Below are 19702 nucleotides of genomic sequence, written 5' to 3'. Positions count from 1 at the left end.
GCTCAACTCTGCCTGTCCCGCCGGGCCAACTGACAGCCCCAGACCGACGACACCAGCGGCCCCAGGCCCACAGCCAGCGTGGAGAAGAAGCCCCAACCCCAGCTCAACTCTGCCTGTCCCGCCGGGCCAACCGACAGCCCTGGACCGACGACACCAGCAACCCCAGCCAGCGCAGAGAAGAAGCCCCAACCCCAGCTCAACTCCGCCTGACCCGCCAAGCCACCGCAGCACCCCGTGTGCATCCCCGCCGATGACCGGCACTCAGCCCCCGTCGGCACCGACAGCCACTGGACAAGGAGAGAGGTGCAGCCGACGGTCCCCGGCCCGCCGGGGAACGGTCACCCAGGAGCCGGAGCCAACGCCTCCTCCTCACGCCGGGTATAAGCCCGGCCCGACACCTCCTGCCGCCCTCGGACAGCGACGAGACACCTGGGAGGGGACAGGGATGGCCCAGCAGGAACTCAGCAGTGCCGGAGACTCGACCCCGACCACGGACAAGCACGACCTCGCTCACGCACCAAAGCATAAAGCGATAAAAACAACAAAATAAACTCATCTTTTAACAAAGGAACAATAAATACAACGTTCATAGTTTGAAAGCAGTATTTTCTTCTCTAGAAGAATCAGTTGGAAAACGGGAGAAATTAAGGTATTTTGTCCACAGCGCCATTGCTTTCCAGCAATGTTTATGCATAGTGACCTTTGACCTGGGCATGCGCAGTTGGAATACCAAACTCGTTCATTCTGTAAATTTTGGCGTATTTGGTTTTTGGCACAGAGACTTGCCACTGAATGGTTCCAAATTGAAATAGTCAGAATGCTAACTTGGCATAAAACAAATATTTTGTTGAACGCTTGCTTGATGGTCATTCTCTCATTATATAGCATCTAGCTAAATGTATTTATTTATTTACTTTGCTTTGCTTGTCATTATATATATTTACATTGTGATGGTCATCGTGGAGCTTTACTCCTTCTGTTGTAGGAGATTTTCTTATCATTTATCTCCATCCTGCGCTTTACTCTTCATTGGAAAACGTTGATACTGTGGCATTGAGCGCTTCTTGGAATGCTCTCTGATATACTTTCATTCTTTATGACAGTCTAGTTGTTTAATGATTTTACGCAGTTTCAGAAACAAGTTATTTTATTGCCCCTGGAAGCCTCCGAGTCTTTTCTTGAAGTTAGTTCATGTGCTTCTGTTACTTTTAATGCACAAACTTGAATGTTGCAAAGGACTGGTTATCCATTGCACTGTTCTTTATCTCGTGTTCTCACAGGAAATATGCACTCACCTGTGGCCTCCGCAGGGACTGCACAGATCGAGAGAGGACAAGGTACCATTCTGATTTCAATTTTTAACCTCTGATCTTGTAACTAGTCTGTTACAGAGGTGTAAACCCTTCAGCTTTACTGGATTGTGTTCACTTTAAAAAAGTGTTCATTTTTGATGGAGGAGATGTAACGGTCATTAAAAAAAAAAAGGAATTAATTTCCTGTTGCAGATTTTAGGTCAGAGGTTAAATAGATTTTGGAATTATTGTGATGCACCAATATGTGATAAATTATGCCGGAAATGTATTTTTATCATTTGTAATGCCTGACAATGCAGCAATCCAGTGACTAAAAAACATGAAGAATACGGCTACATTCCAAGGATTTTGGTTAATGGCATTCAAGTTGGGAACATCACAGTGTGCTGACCCCATATTTATATATTTAAGTCTGCAAGCTAAATTTGTTATTTGGACTGATGGGGAAAAATGAGGATGAATTTTCCACCAATATTTTTGACCTACTTTGTAACTGTATATTGTGCAATGTTGAAGTGTTCTATATTTTAATGGGCGCTTGTCAGTTACACATTTTTGAAAAAGATGTGCTATTTTATTTTTAAATTGTTTGATAGGCTAATTATTTGCATTCACATTCGTTTCTTCTTCTGCTAATGCACACAGTATTTTGAAGGTTCCAGCTGCAAATTTATGGGATCAAGTTTGGCTGTTAAACTTTACATTTTCTTCCCGACTCACCGTCTCAGATAAATTTTTGAAATCCCAATTTAGCACACTCTTTGCCCCTTACTTATTTTTGAGCTTTACCCTAAAATAGACAGTGAAGAGTGTTACAAAAAATGTAGCAGAATCTTTCTTAATGGGCTAGGCAAGTGGGCTGAAGAAGAACTAATGGAGTTCAATGCAGGTAAGTGTGAGATGCTGCATTTTGGGATGTCAAAGCAGGGCAGGATCTTCACTGTGAATGGTAGGGCCCTGGGAAACCAGAATTCTTGGGGAGTAGAGGGATGCAGGAGTACAATTGCACAGTTCCCTTAGATAGGTGGTAAATGAATATTTTGGTCCATTGACCTTCATCAATCAGCATGTTGAGTATAGAAGTTAGGATGTTCTGTTACAGTGGAACAATACATTGGCGAGGCTACATTTGGAGTATTGTCTTCAGTTTTGGTCACCCTGCCAATGGAAGGAAGTCATTAAGCAGGAAAGATTTACGGAGTGTTCCAGGACGAGGGCCTAAGCAATGGCAAAGTTAGGGGCGACTATGACTTTATTCATTGGAACGCAGGATTCTACTACAGTGATCTTATGGTGTTTACAATCATGAGGGGAATTGATAGGGTGAATCAAGTACCTTCGGATAGGGGTTTAAGGTGAGGGGAAACGATTTAATAGGAACCCAAGGGGCAAATTGTTCACTCTTGGGGTGATGGGTATATGGAATGAGTTGTCAGAGATAGTAGTTGAGGCAGGTACAAAAGCAGCATTTAAAAGACACTTGAACAACTTGAACAACTTGGGTTGGGAAGTTTAGAATTACAGTGCCCTCCATAATATTTGGGACAAAGACCCATCATATATTTATTTGCCTCTGTACGCCACAATTTGAGATTTGTAAATTAAAAAAAATCATACGTGGTTAAAGTGCACATTGTCAGATTTTAACAAAAGTTATTTATATACATTTTGCTTTCAGCATGTAGGCATTACAGCTGTGTTTATACATAGCCCCCCCCATTTCAGGGCACCATAATGTTTGGGACGCATGGCTTCACAGACATATGTAATTGCTCAGGTGTTTTAAATGCCTCCTTAATGCAGGTATAAGAGAGCTCTCAGCTGGTCTTTCCTCCAGTCTTTCCATCACCTTTGGAAACTTTTACTGCTGTTTTTCAACACGAGGACCAAAGTTGTGCCAATGAAAGTCAAAGAAACCATTATGAGACTGGGAAACAAGAATAAAACTGTTAGAAATATCAGCCAAATCTTAGGCATACCAAAATCAACTGTTTTGAACATCATTAAGAAGAAAGAGAGCACTGGTGAGCTTAATAATCTCAAAGGGACTGGAAGGCCAAGAAATACCTCCACTGTACTTTGCCATGAAGTACTTAAAAGAGCACCCGCAGTTCTGGAAAAAGGTCTTGTAGACAGATGAGATGAAGATTAACATATCAAAGTGATGGCAAGATCAAAGTATGAAGGAGAGAAGGAACTGCCCAAGATCCAAAGCATACCACCTCATCTGTGAAACATGGTGGTGGGAGTGTTATGGCCTGGGCATGTATGGCTGCTGAAGGTACTGGTTCACTTATCTTCATTGATGATACAACTGCTGTTGGTAGTAGCATAATGAATTCTGAAGTGTATAGACACATCCTATCTGCTCAAGTTCAAACAAATGCCTCAAAACTCATTGGCTGTCTGTTCATTCTACAGCAAGACAATGATCCGAAACATACTGCTAAAGTAACTAAGGAGTTTTTCAAATCGAAAAAATGGGAAGTTCTTGAGTGGCCAAGTCAATCACCCGAATTGAACCCAATTGAGCTTGCCTTTTATATGCTGAATTGAAAACTGGATTAGCCCCCAAAACAAGCATAAGCTAAAGGTGGCTGCAATATAAGGCCTGGCAGAGCACAACTAGAGAAGACACCCAACAACTGGTGATGTCCATGAATCGCAGACTTCAAGCAGTCATTACATGCAAAGGATATGCAACAAAATACTAAACATGACTACTTTCATTTACATGACATTGCTGTGTCATAAACATTATAGTGTCCTGAAATTGGGGGACTATGTATAAACACTGCTGTAATTTCTACATGGTGAAACCAAAAAGTACAGAGGCAAATAAATAACTGATGGGTCTTTGTCCCAAACATTATGGAGGGTACTGTATATGGACCAAATGCGGCAAATGGGACTAGTCTTCTCTTTTAAAACCATGTCATAACATCATAGCTCCATGCACTGATGCAGGCCCTCAGTGATACTGCTTACATTGAAATAAACACATCAAAACTATGAGTCTCACCATGTTCATTCATCTGTGTCGCCTGTCCTTCCTTTCAAATTTGCTTATCAAAACCTCTACCTTCCTATCAGTCCCTCTAGCTGCTAACCTACTGTTCTGGTTCTCACAGCACTGTTACTAGTTTAAACCCCCATGAGTAGCAAACTTCCTGGCATAGGATATTGGTTGCCCTCCAGCTCAGTTGCGTCGCAACTCTTGTACGGCTCCCACCTGTCTTGGAAGAGAGCCCATTGATCCACATATCTGAACCCCTTCCTCCTGCACCAGCTTCTTAGCCACCCATTAGATGGCTTCCCATCTCCCACCGGATCACCTACAAAATCCTGATCCTCACCTACAAACCCCCCCACCATCTGCCCCCCCCCCCCCCATATCTCACTGACCTCCTCTCCCCCTACCAACCCTCACGGTCCCCTCGGATCCACATCAGCCGGTCTCCTCTCCATCCACAAGTCCAACCTCCGCAGTTTTGGGGACAGAGCCTTCTCCAGGGCAGCTCCCAGGCTCTGGAACTCCCTCCCCCAACTGATCCGCAATTCCGTGTCCCTCACCATCTTCCAGTCTCGCCTCAAGACCCATCTCTTCACCTCTGCCTATCCTTAGCCGCACGTCCCCCTCCCTTTTCATCTGTGCATTAATTGCCTCATATTGTGTTTTGAATTGTATTCTGTCTTTACTTTGTGTACTAGTCATGTCTCTACTATTTATTTCATTCCCCTTACATGTTTTTCCTCTACCTGCTAAATTTTTGTAAGGTGTCCTTGAGACTCTTGAAAGGTGCCCATAAATAACATTTATTATTATTATATTATTATATTGAATTGCACTATCCTTGAACTTCTTGCCTCACTAACTCGTGGCACAGGTCCTCATCCTGACATCATAACTGCAGAGGCCCTTTTTCAAAATAAATATTTTATCTAACACCTGCAATTGCCTTTGCAAATCCTCATCTCCCTTCCTACTTAATGCCAATGGTACCAACATGGACCATGACCTCTTGTTGCTGACCCTCCTCAGAATGTATTGTGGCCACCTAGAGATGTTCTTCATATCGGCACCAGGGTGGCAAAATACCATCCTGGATTTCGTGCTTGCGGCCACAGAAATGTCTGTATGTACCCTTAAATATTGTGTCTTCGTGCTCCCCTAAACTTAGCCCTACCCTGCTGTTCAAGTGTCGAACGTGATGCCGCAGTTCTGGCTACTGCTGCTCTAGGTCCCTGAGAGACCATTCCCCCAGCAGTATCCAAAATGGTATACTTGTTTGAGAGAGAAGCATAGCCACAAGAGGTTCAGGCAGTATCTGCCTACCTCTCCTGGTGATAACGTTTGCCTACGTATCTGGCTGAACCTTGGGTGGGGTACTTCCCTAAAACTGCTATTTGTAACCTCTCTGTCTCCGGTATGTAGAACTGCTCCAACTGGGACATACGTCCTGTAGACAATTGTTAGGGACACATGAATGCTCACAGATTTCCCAAATCTGAGAGAGGTATGCAGCTCTACTGACTGCTATAACTGCCCCCTTAATACATGCTGAAAAATAATCCAATAGACAAGGGGAAATAAATCTTAGACACGTTGTCCGTACCTTGATTCTGTGTGCCCTCCTTACTATTGTGGTTTCTCTTCATTGCCTGTGTAGCATTCTGTTTTTATCTGTTTCGTATAGATGTCAGTTTCTGCCATTGCTCTTCTCCACTCCAGATTGGTCATGGGCTGCAGAATGGGCTGCACCCCATTGATCATGACCGATTTTTGAGCTACTTTATCCTTTTTAGATCCATCCCATATCAATGATTTGTGTCACTACACAATGTTATACTGCATGATTTCGATTGGAAGACATGATCTTGCATCTGGAAGGAATGTGGTGTCACCAGTTCTAGCAATGTTGCCATGAACCGATGAAGTAAATATGTCCATAGATTTGTATCGCACTTATCTCTCACCACACAAATCGAGCTGGCAGGCAGACAGGTTTGCCACTCCTACGGGTGGTTTTAAACTGAATAAGGCGGGTGGGGTGTCAAATGGGATAGTCAAGGACGGAGTTAAAGGGAAAGAGAGTAAAGGGATAGTTAATGACCCCAGAATTAACGGGAAAGAAAGCTCACAAAGGAATAGGAGAGTATGTCGAAGTGTAATAGGGATTGATGTGAATGGTGAGATGCGTAAGGAATTAAAAGTATTGTATATGAATGCGCAAAGTATAGAGTAAAGTAGATGAGCTTGAGGCTCAGTTAGAGGTTGGTAGATGTGACATTGTGGGGATTACTGAGACGTGGCTGCAGGAGGATCGGGCCTGGGAACTTAATATTCAGGGTTATGCATCCTATAGAAAGGACAGGCAGGTGGGCAGAGGAGAGGGGTAGCTCTGCTGGCGAGGGATGGAATTCAGTCCCTTGCGAGGGAAGACATAGGGGCTGATGAGGTAGAGTCATGAGAAGATACTAATTGGTGTTATCGACAGACCCCCAAATAGTAGCCCGGATGTAGGGTGTAAATTGCAGCAGTAGTTAAAACTGGCATGTAACAAAGGTAATGCCACTGTAGTGAAGGGGAATTTCAGTATGCAGATGAGTACGAGGGGAAGCTGGCCAGGAATATAACGAAGGACAGTAAAAGCTCCTTTAGATCTGTTAAGGGAAAAAGTGTAGCAAAGTCAAATGTGGGTCCCTTGAAGGCAGACACAGGTGAAATCATTATGGGGTACAAGGAAATGGCAGAAGAGTTGAACAGGTACTTCGGATCTGTCTTCACTAAGGAAGACACAAACAATCTCCAGGAAGTACTAGAGGACAGAGGATCTAAGGGGGTAGAGGAACTGAAATAAAATTTAATTAGGCGAGAAATAGTATTGGGTAGGCTAATGGGACTGAAGGATGATAAATCCCCTGGGCCTGATAGTCTGCATTCCAGGGTCTTCAGGGAGGTGGCTCTAGAAATAGTGGACGCATTGGTGATCATTTTCCAATGTTCAATAGATTCTGGATCAGTTCCTGTGGATTGGAGGATAGCTAATGTTATCCCACTTTTCAAGAAAGGAGCGAGAGAGAAAACAGGGAATTACAGACCAGTTAGCCTGACTTCGGTGGCGGGAAAGATGCTGGAGTCGATTATTAAAGAGGTAATAATGGGGCATTTGGATAGCTGTAAAAGGATTAGTCCAAGCCATCATAGATTTATGAAAGGAAATCATGCTTGACTAATCTTCTGGAATTTTTTGAGGATGACAAGTAAAATGGATGAAGGGGTGCCAGTGGATGTAGTGTATCTAGACTTTCAGAAAGCCTTTGATAAGGTCCCGCACGGGAGACTGGTGACTAGAATTAGAGCACATGGTATTGGGGGTAGGGTGTTCACATGGATAAAAAATTGGTTGGCAGACAGGAAGCAAAGAGTAGGAGTGAACGGTTCCTTTTCAGAATGGCAGGCAGTGCCGAGTGGAGTGCCGCAAGGCTCGGTGTTGGGGCCGCAACTGTTTACCATATATATTAATGATTTGGAAGAGGGAATTAGGAGCAGCACTAGCAAGTTTGCGGATGACATAAAGCTGGGTGGCAGTGTGAAATGTGAAGAGGATGTTAGGAGGTTGCAGGATGACCTGGACAGGTTGAGTGTGGGCAGATGTGTGGCAGAATCAGTATAATATAGATAAATGTGAGGTTATCCACTTTAGCGGCAAAAACAAGGGGGCAGATTATTGTCTCAATGGTGTTAGGTTAGGTAAGGGGGAGGTGCAGCGAGACCTGGGTGTCCTTGTACACCAACCACTGAAAGTTGGCGTGCAGGTACAGCAGGCAGTGAAGAAAGCTAATGGAATGTTGGCCTTCATAACAAGAGGATTTCTGTATAGGAGTACAGAGGTTCTTCTGCACTTGTATCGAGCTCTGGTGAGACCACATCTGGAATATTGTGTACAGTTTTGGTCTCCTAATTTGAGGAAAGACATCCTTGTGATTGAGGCAGTGCAGCATAGGTTCACGAGATTGATCCCTGGGATTGCGGGACTGTCATGAGGAAAGATTGAAAAGACTAGGCTTATAGTCACTGGAGTTTAGAAGAATGAGGGGGGTCTTATCGAAACAAATCTATCTATATTACTAAAAGTCTGATCTTGACCACTTCCTGCTGTTCTGTATACGCTGCCACTTGCGTCTGTGATTTTTGCCATCTTACTCGGAGTCCGCGCCGCTGCGCAGGACAAGAGGATGTTTCCCATCAATTAAAAATAAAACAGTTATTAGTGTTTTAAAAAATGTTGAGATTCTCTCTCCTGAAGGCCACGCCCCTTCCGGTGGGACTATAAATCCCGGAAGCGTTGAGTGCCTCAGTCAGTCTCTGCAAGAAGGGGGACCGAGAGGGTCATGTTTCTCAGACTGAGCTGTGAATAGCACTGAACAGATGTCTACTAAACTGTGAGTGTGGTTTTACTGATCTTGAGTGCCCTTAATGTGGTTTGAAAATGAAAATGTGGTTGGTTTGAAATAAAGCACAGCAAATGGTTGTTGGTGGTGGTGGTCGGTTTGAAATAAAGCACAACAAATGGTTGTTGGTGGTGGTGGTCGGTTAGAAATAAACAATGATTATGAGTCTAAACTTGACAACTTCCTGTTTGCACTTTATATTGATTTTAGATAAAACGTTACCACTTATGGCTGTTAAATTTGGCCATCTTACTCAGTCCCCTCTCTGCTAATCGGGTGCAGAGGATTCTTCCCATCAATGAAAAATAAAAGTGCTATTAGTGTTTAAAAAATATTGAGAATCTCTCTCCTGTCTAAAAAGTATTCACCATGGACATGACTGATTTGTCAGTTGAGGGAAAATGACAAACAGTTATAGATTTCTGTGCCTTTGTTTGTTTTTGTGGAATTGAACTTCAAGGGGTTCAGAATGCAGGATGTGACTTTCCCCCAATTGTTTGGCCTCTAAGATTGAACTTGTGATTGATAACAAGACTAAGAATGACGATCTTTAACTTTATAGCCTTATTGACATTTTGTTATACCGTTTACAAATTCTAATACATCACGTGAGTTATACTCAACTCACAGGCTCCCAACTCAGTTTGTGTATCCTTGCTTCTTGGATACGCGAACCGACTAAATTGATAACCCCACTAACTGCAGTTTTAAATACAGATCCTTCCCAGTTTTTATCATCTTTCCACTGTTACAGATAAATCATCAGCTAGCCGAGTGGTTATTGAAGCAGTGCAGTCTTGATTGAATTGCAAGATGTACTTTCTGTACCAAGTGCTTTTGCTATTACTTCCTCGTGTAGGCTTAGGATGTTGGCTATTGTACAGTTTTTTTCTTGGTTTAAATGGAAATGTAAAATTCTGGAAGGAAATATGTACCAAAGTACACTTAAAAAACAGAACTAGCAAGAATCTTGAATTCTGAATCTGTTACAGCAAGAAGTCGTGCCCAACTTGTGAAGACAGTATAAGCCGGGGTCTCGTGGATTTCTATACTAATATCCAAAAGATAATTTGCTGGGGTCATTGTTAAATACCAGCACCATTCCTTTTTGAACCAAGCTTCTGTTATTACCACCGCATTATATTCCCACGCAATTATCTGTGCCTGAAGTTGACCAAGTTTACCACACATTCACTTACATTCACTTGTGCATTCACTTACAAGCATAACAAATCAAATTTACTTGTTACTTCATTTCCATTGACCCCCGGTAATGTCCATGAACTGACTATATCCATTGTGAATTCTTCCACATTTCCTATCTATCTATATATCTATAAAACTCTGGGGCAATCCGACCGACTGCCGTCCGGCGCCCTTCCTGCCTTTCAATTCGTGCCCGATACTCGCAGATGTCCAATCGGAATGGCCGATGCTCGCAGATGTCCAATCGGAATGGATCCATTTGTATGTACGGCTGCCGGCTGCATTTCTTCCTTTGATTCATTGCCACGCCCAATCCAGACGCTCAATCTCCGAGATCTTTTCCATTTCGCTAGAGATTTCGCTTTTCTTTCTAAGTATCCGCTCCTCATTACATTTCGTCGTGTTGAAGTGCACGTTTTTAATCAAATCCTTCTCCCCCCTCCACACCCAAGTATTTCAAAATTAACTGGCTTCTCCATTTACATGTCAGCTTCCAACACACTTCGAAACAAAGTTGCAAGACAGGAACATTCTGAACCTTTCACTGCTGCAGCAGGCAGGGGAGGTGCCATTGGATTTTTTTTTAAATCCACTGCTGAGGGAGGCAGGGCAGTGCTGGAATCTTACTTTTGGGAACGGCTTCAGTTCCATTGGAGGAGACGGGTGCATGGTGGAATATTGGGTTGGGGGATCACACCATTGGGGGAGACCTGCACTTGGTCTAGTTTCTTTTAAACCTTTAGTAAGTTTTATCTTATTTTTGTTATGCTGCATGATTTCAATTGGAAGACATGATCTTGCATCTGGAAAGAATGTGGTGTCACCAGTTCTAGCAATGTTGCCATGAACCGATGAAGTAAATATGTCCATAGATTTGTATCGCACTTATCTCTCACCACACAAATCGAGCTGGCAGGCAGACAGGTTTGCCACTCCTACGGGTGGTTTTAAACTGAATAAGGCGGGTGGGGTGTCAAATGGGATAGTCAAGGACGGAGTTAAAGGGAAAGAGAGTAAAGAGATAGTTAATGACCCCAGAATTAACAGGAAAGAAAGCTCACCAAGGGATAGGAGAGTATGTCGAAGTGTAATAGGGATTGATGTGAAAGGTGAGATGCGTAAGGAATTAAAAGTATTGTATATGAATGCGTGAAGTATAAAGTAAAGTAGATGAGCTTGAGGCTCAGTTAGAGGTTGGTAGATGTGACATTGTGGGGATTACTGAGACGTGGCTGCAGGAGGATCGGGCCTGGGAACTTAATATTCAGGGTTATGCATCCTATAGAAAGGACAGGCAGGTGGGCAGAGGAGGGGGGTAGCTCTGCTGGCGAGGGATGGAATTCAGTCCCTTGCGAGGGAAGACATAGGGGCTGATGAGGTAGAGTCACGAGAAGATACTAATTGGTGTTATCGACAGACCCCCAAATAGTAGCCCGGATGTAGGGTGTAAATTGCAGCAGTAGTTAAAACTGGCATGTAACAAAGGTAATGCCACTGTGGTGAAGGGGAATTTCAGTATGCAGATGAGTACGAGGGGAAGCTGGCCAGGAATATAACGAAGGACAGTAAAAGCTCCTTTAGATATGTTAAGGGAAAAAGTGTAGCAAAGTCAAATGTGGGTCCCTTGAAAGCAGACACAGGTGAAATCATTATGGGGTACAAGGAAATGGCAGAAGAGTTGAACAGGTACTTCGGATCTGCCTTTACTAAGGAAGACACAAATAATCTCCAGGAAGTACCATTCCTTTTTGAACCAAGCTTCTATTATTGCCACCGCATTATATTCCCACGCAGTTATCTGTGCCTGAAGTTGACCAAGTTTACCACACATTCACTTACACTCACTTGTGCATTCACTTACAAGCATAACAAATCAAATTTACTTGTTACTTCATTTCCATTGACCCCCGGTAATGTCCATAAACTGACTATATCCATTGTGAATTCTTCCACATTTCCTATTTCTTTTAAACCTTTAGTAAGTTTTATCTTATTTTTCATTATTCTGATTCTGTTTACACATGCACTCTTGTGCTAGTACACTGCTCATCTCCCACGCATTGTGGTTATCAGTACCGTTATAGCTCCATTTAAAATAAAAACAATTACTGGAGGAACTTAGTGGATTGGGCAGCATCTGTGGTGGAAAATTTTACAGACAATGTTTCAGGTCAACCGACAGTTTATTTTTTGCTCCGGTTTCCAGCATCTGCAGTCTCTTGTGTCTCCATTACTCTGTATAATTACCTTTGATTTTTTGCTGTTTTTAATATCCCCTTATCTGAGCTTCCAGCTTGGCTTTTCGCCCTTCTGTTTAGGACCCTAGGTTCCCAGCCACACTAGTTGATCCTCCCATGGGGATATTGGTTTAATTCCTGCTGAAGTACAAGCCATAAACTTGCAGCAGCTCAAATTGTCTCCAAAAATGTCTTAATTCCTCAGGGTTCTGAAGCCATTCCTTCTACACCATATCTCCAACTGTTCATTTATCTGCTCTGCGCTCAATAATATGTGGTATTGATATTGAAGCAGAGATTTCTATCTTTTAAGGTACTGATTTGTGGTCCTTTACCGATTTCCTATAGTCTGTCTGTAGGGCCTTATTTGCCTGTGCCATTGACAACAATACTGACTTCAACTTCTTGCTGTTTACTTTTCCTTCTCTTCCTTGATACTCTCATAAAGTTAAGAACTTTTATTTTTCCCAATATTTATTGAAATATTTCAAGATAGTGATTATTGATTAGATCTGGCTTTTTCTAGATGTACAATAAGAGAGCTATAATCTAATTATAACTGGATACTATATTTCTTACAAAAGAATGTGTCAATAAAATTGGAAGTGAGAAACCATTTTCATTTGGGTCAAGATTCTTGAGAGCGTGGAGGACCCCCATGAGGTAGGGGGAAGAACAATGTAAGACTAGGCGTGGGGGGACTGCTGAGAGGGGGGAGGGGAAGAACAATGGAGGACCCGGCGTGGAGAAGATGGGGAGAGACAACGGGGGAGGGAGGGAGAACAACAGACAATGGAGACCTGATCACGGTGGGGGAACCGCTGTTGGGGGAGGGAGGGGGGAGAGAACAAAAGGAGGAGCCGGCGTGCTTTGCAACTTTGTCAATGCTGTAGGTGGCCGCTATTTGTATACATTGGGTATGCAAGCAAAGAATTTCACTGTGCCTAGTCACATGTGATAATAAAGTATTCCATTCCATTCCATGCAGATAGACACTGATAGACAATAAACATCCCATATCTTTCCCTCACAGTCTCATAGAACTTCCACTTGTTGACAAGTATGCTTCATAGGTAAAAACATTTCAAGATTTGCTTATTTTAAGAGACTGCAGCCTCAATTCAAGTTACGTGGTCACTAGACATAGAAAAGGAAGATAGCAATACATAATAGCAATACATACATTCACCGTAATGCTATTTTTACAATGAATTTTAGAAATGGAAAATAGGCAAAATGCTGGAGTACTCAGCAGGACAGGCAGTAATTCTGGATGGAATGAATGGGTGAGGTTTTGGGTCGAGACCCTTCTTCAGGCTGAGTCAGGGGAGACACAGATATGGAAGGGTAGGGTGTGAAAATAAGACCAAAGGGGACGAAGTTTAAAGAAAATGTAGGATAGAATATTGTTAGCTAGTGGAAGGTGACGAACATATATGTTGGAAATGGAAATGCCGGCCGCATGGCTGAATGGCGATGCTTAGAATGCTTAATTTGCTCTTTGAGCTGAATGGTTCATATAAATTTACAATTTAAATGTATTGTTTGAAATAATTCATGTGTTCATAGAACTTTACAGAACATAATCATTTACTCAAATAGCTAACTCAAATAATTGTGCTAACGTAGTCCGCTGTGGCATACCATAAGATACAATGGCATGTGTCGAATGACAGGAAACAGGCATAGGTACCCATAGTTTCCAAAGGTGATGTATCATGGATATCTGTGGTTGAATCATCCTATGCTCTCTCCATGATTCTTTTAAGACTACTTTTTAGAATGATCTAAAAGCTTGGGAGCAGGCCTCATACAGAATGTTCACCATGCAGAAAGTAATCACCTATGCTCTGTGAAGTCAGAAAGAGTTTCAGTTGTCTACTGCCTGAATTTATAAAATATAATTTCATGCACATATTTGACAAATCTTTTGACAGTGGTTCCTTTTCCCTTTCAGTCCCTATGCAGGACCCCCGAGGCAACATGCAACGGGGTCCCCCTGTAGGTGTGCCTCCAGCTCCAAGAGGGTTGCTTGGAGATGCACCAAATGAGGCGTGGATGCAACGGGTCCATCTATAGTTCCAGCTGTCAGGGTTGCTTGGAGATGCACCAAATGAGGGCATGGGGCTTTTGTGGGTTCCTTCCCTATGCAGGACCCCCGAGGCAACATGCAACGGGGTCCCCCTGTAGGTGTGCCTCCAGCTCCAAGAGGGTTGCTTGGAGATGCACCAAATGACCCGCGTGGAGGGACTTTGCTTTCTGTCACTGGGGAGGTGGAACCAAGGTAAGTGACAAACTATAAAGTATTTGGTTGTCTCCTGTCAAGTATTTCCTTATATAATTCTGAGTTGATCCCAGACTTTAATCCAAGATATTTTTACAATCAATTATTTCTCAAGTGTGGCTATGCTGGTGTTAATACCATAGTCAGAGGGTGGTGAACCTGTGGAATTCTTTGCCACGGAAGGCTGTGGAAGCCGTCAGTGGATATTTTTTAAGGCAAAGATAGATAGATTCTTGATTAGTACAGGTGTGAGAGGTTATGGAGAGAAGGCAGGAGCATGGGGTTAGGAGAGAAATGTCAGCCATGATTGAATGGCGGAGTAGACTTGATGGGTCAAATGGCCTAATTCTACTCCTGTTCCTTATGACCATATGACCTAATTTTTGTAGATGCTATTTTATCGTTCAGATGTAATGTATTGCTCTGCCTGGATGACCATATTTTAAGCAACAAGCACTGGAAAAGAAAACGTTGTTCATGCACTAATTTGTTGCATGGATTATAATGGGGTGGGGAAGGGATTGTGTTACTGTATCGTTCTTTATAATACTTTATACTCCATAATATTTATATGAGAGGCTATGACACAACCGAGCAATTACTCAGCTAGATAAATTTACTATTTTTAATTAAAGGCGCTATATGATATTATAATAGGAGACAATTAGTGGTTTCCGTGAAGTGACAGATTATTTCCAGCCTGCCTTTTAAGAAATGCTTCCCATATGTAGTAACAACTGCAGATGCTGGTTTACATAAGAGACACAAAGTGCAACAATAACTCGGGGAACATCCACAGCAAACATGGATGGATCATATTCTCATATTATCAGTCTAATCAGCACAAATTGACATTGGAGATCTCAGTAATAACATTTTCAGCCATGATAAACTGATTTAAACTTGTGAACTGGTCACATCAATTCTTGAGTTTTTTTCAAGAAGTATTGCTAATAATCACAGTTGATTCCATGTTCATTGACTTGATTTACTTTTTATAATGCGGTGCTGGCTTAAAGGGCCGAATGGCCTACTCCTATTGTCTAAAAGACGCCGCGAATTAGTAACCCAAGCTACAAAAGGTAGCGGATACCCGGAAACCCAGGCTCCAAAAGGCAGCAAGCTCCCCTGCCTCTGTGTCCCTCTCTGTGTCCCTGTCTATGCCTCTGTGTCCCTCTCTGTGCCTATGTCCCTCTCTGTGTCCCTCTCTGTGCCTCTGTATAATATCATTGGGGTGGTTAGTGTGTGTGTGGTGGTTAGTGTGTGTGACGCCGCAGGCCGCCCCCTCCCCTCGCAACCGCATGTTGAGGTGACGGGACCCAATTGGTCCCACTTGGTCTAGTTACTTATATATTTGTGTAATTTTGTCTTCTGTGTTTCAGGGGGTATATTGGGCAACCACATCAGGGACCACCCATACACCATGTTCCTGGCCATGATGGTAGAGGACCTCCAGAACTTAGAAATGCCCATGAACCACGGGGCATGCAACATGACATGAGACCAGGGCCAATGGGAGAACAGAGGGGACCCATTGGTGAACCAAGGGGCCCCATGGGTGAACCACGTGGGCCACTTGTTGAACCAAGGGGGCCAATGGGTGATCCAAGAGGGATGATGGGAGATCCAAGGGGCCCAATGATGGATCAGCGTGGACCTCCTCATGAATCTAGAGGCAAGTTAGTGCAAAGCAGAGGAAAATTAAGATAATTTGGAAAATGACAGAGATAACTAAATGTGATTAACCGATTAACTTTTGTGCTATTACCAGTATTTTATATTTGACTTTTCAGTGTACATATAATTGACAATCTTTGCTGGAGAGCAGAAACATTTTTCAGTAAATATAAAATATTTACTTAATTCAGTGGGCACATTTCAATTAGTCTCTATATCGAGAATAATTGCCACTGCTTTTAAATGGGCATTATCAAATACTGTTGGTTTTGAACCTTTAAATAATCAGTTTTGAAATGAAATGTATCTTTCTCCATAGCATTCAGTTCTAAGAACAGTACAAAACAACCATTATTTTATTTCAGGATTGTCTGTGGGCTTCATTGTTCTCGCATAAGTGAAATACTTTACAGGATAGTTGATGGGGAGAATGAGAAAAAAATCCACTGATGTTGGCTCAAAGTAGATCTTCAGCCTGGTAAATCACGGAAGCCTTTGGTATTGTGTTTATCAGGACACCTATTAGGCAGTTAAACCTATTGAGGAAAATTGCTGTAAAATAGGAAGAATCCTCAAGTTGGGTGGTTTGGGGAAAAAATATATAGGTGTAAAAGAACATGCAAAATAATTCCTCTGTGAAAGGAAACGGATTGCTGTATTTTATTGCACATCTTGGATGTATCCAGAGAAGTTGGTCAGTGAACAAGTGTTTCTCGTGTTCTCGACCTAAAACTTCTTATTCATACTTCAGTCTTCCTTGGGCTTTCATCCATCCAAACGGGACATGCGACTGAAGGATGATAAACAATGACTCTTCAAAGGAGGTTATTCCCTCCAAAACCAAACCTTCATGAAAGCTATGCCTACTATCAACTGATAGTCACACTTGTGTTCAGTAGGACATATAGACGAGTTTTCACATGGTGTTCCACAGGCCAGAGATATGTGCTTGGTATGGAGACTGGAATAATAGTGGTAAGTCTGCATCGTGAGGCACGGAATCCTGCAGACTCTTAGCTGGTTATACGTGCTTCACTGCAGTCTAGGTCATTCAGGAACCGAGTTCTTCTTAAGCAGCAGCAGCAACAGAGGATATTTTAATGTTTCCCAGTGCAATTATATGTGCTCTTACAGGGAGTGGCCAAGCCCATAGAAGGCCAAGCACAACAATCCAATGATATACTCAAAGGGCATTTACGGTATGATTGCCAACGTTAATAGGATAATTAATGATGTTGCCTTGGGTTTGTGCTTTTTTTGAAGTGCTCTTAACTTTTTGCTGGCAGAACCATGCAAAAGAATAACAAGAGTGATAATGATGAGGCGCACATTAGAAGTGAGAGTTCTGATAGGAGAGGGAGGGTGGGAGAGGGAAAGAGGGTGGGTGAGGGAGAGAGGGTGGGGGGGGGAGGGAGAGAGGGGGGGGGGAGGGAGAGAGGGTGGGTGAGGGAGAGAGGGAGGGAGGGAGAGGGAGGGAAAGAGAGGAAGGAGGGAGAGAGAGGAAGGCTTCCAAAATGGCTTCCACAACATCAACTGGTGCTGAAAGCCAGAAGCAGCTGTTCAAACAGCAGTATCCAAAGAGATGACAATAAATGCACTGTCAAGTAAGGTGCATAGAAGACATGTCAATTGGTAGCAAAATTATGCATTCTTGCACTCTTACATGTGTATGACCGCACATAAAAATGGCACATTGTAAAAAATACTGATTTCCTCAGCAAAATACTGATTTTCAGGTATTAGAATACTGAAATGCTCTGACAAAACTTGGCATCTCTGATATCTGCACAGACCCATAAAGCCCAGTATATCAGGGAGCAAACTCCTACAATGTTGCTCTGTATATAGCATGTATTTTAGATCAGAAATAAGTATTTTAATCTGTGAGAATTGGAAATTCATGGTCTTGTCAAAACTAAAGAATACATGTACATGGGTGACTTATTTGTGTTGGCGCTAGGTGGGAAGGAACTAAGAATTGCATAGAGGTTCAAATGGAGGTTTTGTTGTAATCTAACTGAATCTTGCAGCTATAAATGCATCCCATGTAACATTGTATTCTATTACTCCAGCACTTATTCAGCATTTATTCAGAAACAGGAGGAAGTGTGTTTCATGGCATGTGTCATATTTGTAGTTGGAACAAAAAGACCACCATAATTCTTTACTGCCTGGCACGTTGTAGAGCTTCTCATAGTTCACAGATTTTCTAACATTCTTATGGCTTGTCCATTCACATTTCTGGGTGATAGTTAAACAGATTGGTTTGCTCATGAAACACCTGTTTTTTGGGCTCATCACTTGAGACATGGGGCATCCTGTGAAATCTTAATTTGTTCCCAATCCATGATTTCTCTAAATATGAATTCCCCATTGAGATTGAATCATGGCAGTTGCCTGGATATCTATCCCATGGCAGAAGATGGATTATCCTGTGGTTGCAGAATAATGAACATAATTCCTTTATGACTGATAAATAGTCCACAAGAAGATAGTTAGTGACCTCCATTCACAAAGCTGATGTACATGCCAGCCTTTGCAAGCTATCATCATCTTGATATACTTATGGATATATTATGGATTGCAGTGTCCATCAATACTTAGATATATCTCCTTCAAAGCCTCGGAAGGATCCAAAATTTGGAAGTTGAAGCAATCGGTCATTTCACCACTAAGAAAATGTTAGCAGGTATTTTCCGAAGGGCTGCAAAGATCTGACACCATGTGTCATGTGTGTACACACCATGTGTGCATCTCCTGAGATACTGATGTCCACAAATTTGATGGAAGTTGTACCCGCCTACATATATTTGTGTGTTTGTAATTTCTCCATAGTACATGGCTACAGGTGGGTCAATAAAACCTGTTGTTGATATCGAGACTGAACTTGTAAGTAGAATGTTATCCTCTCTAATCTAACAGCCGTATTTCAGTGAAACCACTCAGTTGTAGCTGTGAGTTCATTTATCACTCCAGAGGATATAGACTCTGGGTAGTATATAAGCACTGAGGCAATGCTACCAGTTGGTGATACAGTTTATTGGGTGAAATGGTGAGGTCGTATCTTCCCTCTGACGTGGTTGTAAAAGATCACATGCAAATTGCCCAGCAGATTTCTGAAACTGCACCAATCTTTATTCTTTAAAGTACTTTATTATTTGTTAAATGTAATGGGATACCCTCAGGTGGGGGGGGGGGGGGGGGGGGGGGGGGGGGGGGGAGCCAAGTAAGTGCACATTAATTCAAATGCAAATGCTCTTTATTCAGTTAAATAGACCTTTATTACATTCAACAATACTAGTCATGAATTTGACTGGGAGAAACTGGAGTAATATCAGTGTTGAAGGCTATTCTTTATGCATATCCACACCTTTAGCATATATTTTCATTTTCATAAATGGAGTCATTAATGTTTTGAGCGCATTAAAATTGAACTGAAAGCATTAGTTAAGTGCAGTTGAACTGATTTTTGATTGGAGGCCTGCGGGGAACAGGGAAAACATGGATATATGCCAAATATGACACAAATA

The 19702-nt window shown here is 42.5% G+C and overlaps 2 protein-coding genes across 2 annotated transcripts in view; one reads left to right on the top strand and one right to left on the bottom strand.

Annotated features, from left to right (window-relative positions):
* Positions 1–19702, bottom strand: part of pin4 (protein (peptidylprolyl cis/trans isomerase) NIMA-interacting, 4 (parvulin)) — a 275834-nt gene that overhangs the window by 226762 nt on the left and 29370 nt on the right. The window lies entirely within an intron of this gene.
* Positions 1–19702, top strand: part of cstf2 (cleavage stimulation factor, 3' pre-RNA, subunit 2) — a 67134-nt gene that overhangs the window by 24684 nt on the left and 22748 nt on the right. The window contains exons 9-12 of the mRNA XM_055643860.1: positions 1281–1337; positions 14169–14216; positions 14402–14495; positions 15878–16170. Of these exons, the coding sequence (XP_055499835.1) occupies positions 1281–1337; positions 14169–14216; positions 14402–14495; positions 15878–16170 (492 nt within the window). The remainder of the gene's footprint in view (positions 1–1280; positions 1338–14168; positions 14217–14401; positions 14496–15877; positions 16171–19702) is intronic.

This window comes from Leucoraja erinacea, chromosome 12, assembly GCF_028641065.1.
Source record: "Leucoraja erinacea ecotype New England chromosome 12, Leri_hhj_1, whole genome shotgun sequence".
NCBI classification, from domain to species: Eukaryota; Metazoa; Chordata; class Chondrichthyes; order Rajiformes; family Rajidae; genus Leucoraja; species Leucoraja erinaceus.
Note: the sequence above shows the minus strand (reverse complement) of the source record. Positions and strands in the feature narration are given on the sequence as shown.